Source organism: Papaver somniferum, unplaced genomic scaffold (genome assembly GCF_003573695.1).
Source record: "Papaver somniferum cultivar HN1 unplaced genomic scaffold, ASM357369v1 unplaced-scaffold_118, whole genome shotgun sequence".
NCBI lineage: Eukaryota > Viridiplantae > Streptophyta > Magnoliopsida > Ranunculales > Papaveraceae > Papaver > Papaver somniferum.
In genome coordinates this window covers 13,727,650-13,731,909 of record NW_020620825.1, presented here as the reverse complement: position 1 = coordinate 13,731,909, position 4,260 = coordinate 13,727,650, and the positions used below count along the sequence as shown (strand labels likewise).

The following is a 4,260-nucleotide window of genomic DNA, read 5'->3' as shown; positions in this document are numbered from 1 at the left end:
GAAACCAGGACCGTACCGGCCCATGTGCAGCCTTAAAAACACTTAGCTTGTATTTAGTTTGCGAACTATAGCATCAAAATGTGCCTATAGTGTCACTCTAAATGTGTCTAATTCAATGGACCAGTACAAAAATGCTTATGTTCATTGTTTCATGTAGTTAAAAGTGTATACCGTTTGGATGAAAAGAAATAAGTCGTAAGGATGATAGCCCATTTATTAATTTACATTTTTTTCCTCCAATTTAGTCGTATTATGCATATGTTATGTGAGATAATGTAAATTGATGTCACATGTTGATTTTAAATGTTTATAAGCATGTGAATGATGGTCCATGACTGAAGGCTCATTCAGAGTTGTCAACTATCTTCTACCAGAAATTACTTCTTCTTGCTTGGGGGTGAGTTTTAACTAACTTTCAGCTCTTTTGATATTGAATTGGTAATGTGTACATAGTTGTACACATGTTGATTCTTAATGTGTACATGATTGTACACATGTCGACTTTGATGTGCACATAGTTGTACACCTGTTATTTAAAGTGCACATAGTTGTATACCTGTTGATCGTCAATGTGTACATAGTTTTACACATGTTAGTTGACGTGCACATATTTGTACACATGTTGATCGTTAATTTGCAAATAGTTATACGCATGTTGATTGTTAATGTGCACATAACTGTACGCCTGTTGAATGTTAGTGTGCACATGATTGTACACCTGTGATTGACGTGCACATATTTGTTGGCCATTCTTTTGTTACACCGGCTAATTTTCATCCTTCTAGGTTGGGTTTATCCAAATCAGGCTAATTCTTTGGTTTACAATTGCGAAACCTTAAGGAAAACATATCATATTTTTGTTTGAAGTGTAAAACTTAAAGGAAACAGTAAGTTATTGTTGTCTGGAGTGTCGTGTCTTCTTATAGAGATTGAACAAACACATTATCTGTTAGTATCTCAAAGTTCTCAACCTTTTTTATTTATCTCAATTAAAGGTTTCACGAAGGTCAAAAATGATAGAGATGAGTCCCCAACTTATGTTGCTGCGCTTGCAGTCCAAGATGCTGCAACACGGTGCAAGGTAAAACTATGCCTATAAAATTTATCATTCGACGCTACTTATTTGCTTTTCCATTTGTATCTCATTTGTTCGGAACCCCTCATTTTCTTTCCAATTGTTGGTTTACTTTTTTTTCTTTTTCATTTGTATCTCATTTGTTCGGAACCTCTCATTTTCTTTCCAATTTTTTCCTTTGTCAGATGGGGGTGCGCAAAAGATAGATAGCGTTAAAGACGTTTTGGCACATTTTTTCAGAACCCTCATTGATATATTGTGTGTTATGTAGGTCTGTGTGTTGGATTTTCTGGATTTAACATCGGTATACATAGTTGTACACAGTGTAAATTAGAATTTTAAAATAAAAATAAAAATTATATAGTAATATGAGTATTATTTTTGTGGATTTCGGAAAGAGCTTTCCGAATACATAAAGTTTGTGAATTTTGGACGAGCGGTTCGAAAGATAAATTATTTTTTAATTATTTATGTATTATTTAAAATTGCCGACATCATCATGAATCACCGTGGATTAAACTGTAAATATTTGAACTAAATTGTAAATAATAAAAATTATTAGTGTATTTTTTTCATATTTTGGACTAATCTATACCTAGTTGACTCGGACTTGACTAAACTGTACTTTTGAACTAAACCGTATTTTCCCCTATCCTAACTCACTTATTCTCAGAATTAGACAACCTGCACCTTTTTATCAAATTAGCCACAAACTGCAGGAGGAAGATTGAATCTGGAAATTAGAAAGCAAACTGTATATGATAAGGAAAAAAAAGAAAAGAAAAAACACGAGAGTATGGGTCCATATCTATCATGCGCCGTCGTGTAATTATATCCCCTCTTTTCTTTTCTATTATTTTATTTCATAATTAAGTTTCGTTTTCTTCTTTAAAATCTACAGACACAAGTCACACAACATTTATTCGTTCGTATCACTCTCAGACACATACTAGCCAGCCACAGCAGTTCATTCTACCAGTTCTTCTGCCTGTTGATTAACTTTTAAGTTTCTTTTTTTATGGTTGTCCTGAAAGTTGGATCTTAACTGAGCTAAGGGAATGCTGATGCTGATTTATTCAAACAATTCAATTTGGAGCTAACTTGAACCACCTGATTTCTTCTGCTACTTCTCCCGGTATTCAACAACACTGTGTTTCTCAAATGTATTTCTTATTCCATTTACAGGTTCTTATCAGTTTATATCATAGCACAAATATCTTACCATCTCTTGTTCAGGTTCTTGTCGAAGCGTCAGCTCATCGGTCTTAGGAAAGTTAACCTTCAACAATCAGCACATACCAGTGCTAGTGGTGGCTTTGTAATGTGGAAATCTTTTTGGTGATGAAACAAACTGATGTTACTAACAGTGGAAGGAGGAGGCTTCTTCTCCTCTTCAGCTTCTGGGTATAGAAACGGTCTCGCTCTTATTTTTTTAGGCCACCAACAAAACCAAGGAGAAGTTCCATTACAGCTTTCTACCTCCTGGACTAGTCGGTACAAACTGATACAACAAGAAGAAGCAGCATATCTTGAACTTCAACTGGCTTCCAAGAAAAATCGTGTGTCGTCTCGTGGATGCACATCCTTTGTTTGTTTCTGTCCTAGTTCTACCGGATTAGAACCTCCTTCACCTCCTGTTCAGTACAAATATCCTGTATCTTATCAAAATGTAAACTATATCACCGATCAGGAAACTGAAGTCTTTTATCTCAAGAGTAGCTTGAGAAAGCCCTCTGATCATCATCCTCCAACAGCTTCTGAAGATGACATGGGTCAAAATGGAAACGGCCTTCATCAAAGTTCTGGAGGGAAGAAAGTACATTGGACAGATGCGTGTGGGAAAGAGCTGACCGAAATCCGGGAATTTGAAGTCAGGTAAGAATCTTTCAATCTCCAACTAAACCCCCGCCTTAAGCGTCTCTTCCTGCTAATAGTGTCAACATTATAGAACTTGTTGTGAATCATATCAACATACTGCTATAAATGTTGTTGCTCATTTTTTTTTTCCATTTTGATGTGGGTGCAGCGATGAGAGTGCATCAGACAGTGAAGAGGAAAGTCGGCGAGGTTGTACTTGTGCTATTATGTGAAGCTACGGATTGGGAATTCTTGCTGGTGACATTTGCAGATCCCAATCCGGGCGGCGTTACCGGCCCCTTGATACTGCCTAGTGTTGTATATAATAAACAAACAAAATTAATTCACATTACATAGTTTTACCTGCTTCCGAGTGATCCTTGAATGAGAAAAAGTGGAATCACGAATATACTTCTGGAGAGCCTTAAACATGAATTTAAGTTTTTCGGTTTGATGTTTTTGTTTACGTAGGTTAGGTCCTCCTATGGAGACTTCAAATTTGTGCATGTAATGTCTTTCTACTACTCATGTGTTACAGTGTCATTTTTATTGTTCAACCTAGAATATTTTAACTACTAGATTTTTATTGCGGTTAACAATAATGGCGAGCTATACCTGAGGAGTGAGGATTGAGTAGTGGGAGAAGGTAAAGTTCTGAGAAACTTCACTTTTTAAAAAGCATTTGCTTAATGGATTATTATGAAGATTGCTTTTCTTCTTCCCGAAAGAGGGATCTGCAATTGGGTAGGACCATCCTTGTAGTGGGAGGTCCACTTGCCTTAAAACTAATCCGAAAAGAGAATGAGTTGCTCCTGATCCTGAACTTGTTTACTCCCACAACAAATCTTGCCTGTTCCATTTATTACCAAAAACGAAAAAGAAAAATACAATAACAAACACAAAAATGAGTTCCAAAAGAAAAATACGACACCAAACACAAATTGAATTCCATTATAATGGATCTATACTTTCATTTGATATTAGTGTTCTTTTGAGATATCATATGTATACATAAACATCATATGTATACATAAACATCAATGAAAGATGATTTTATGTCCGAGCAGTTCCAAGGTTACCTCAGTTACAGACAAAACTCACAGGCGAGGGGTGCTTAGAAGGACTAATTCAGAACACGTAAGAAATCTTTCCGCAGTACTACGACTTCACAAACCATCACACGTTCTTGAATAGCAGTTGGAATCTAGGTATTCTTTCAAGTGGAAGAGGGCAACTCATAATCAATTTACCTTTCATAGCCCCCTAAATATTGCCTGCACAAATAACAAATTGAATCTCAGCCTCCACATACCAAACCCAAAGTTTAA

The 4,260-nt window shown here is 36.0% G+C and overlaps 1 protein-coding gene across 1 annotated transcript; it reads left to right on the top strand.

The window, feature by feature from the left end:
• Positions 1-1,963: 1,963 nt before the first annotated feature.
• Positions 1,964-3,544, top strand: LOC113330371. The gene is made up of 3 exons (XM_026577186.1): positions 1,964-2,210; positions 2,312-2,950; positions 3,102-3,544. Exons 2-3 carry the CDS (start codon positions 2,430-2,432, stop codon positions 3,163-3,165), a joined length of 585 nt encoding a protein of 194 aa, XP_026432971.1. The 5' UTR covers positions 1,964-2,210; positions 2,312-2,429; the 3' UTR covers positions 3,166-3,544.
• The last annotated feature ends 716 nt before the right edge of the window (positions 3,545-4,260 follow it).

Bases quoted from the DNA above. Each gene is read 5' to 3' on its own strand.
- LOC113330371 (XM_026577186.1), top strand. From the start codon at position 2,430: ATGTTACTAACAGTGGAAGGAGGAGGCTTCTTCTCCTCTTCAGCTTCT. The intron at 2,951-3,101 runs GTAAGAATCTTT...ATGTGGGTGCAG, and splicing joins ATCCGGGAATTTGAAGTCAG to CGATGAGAGTGCATCAGACA.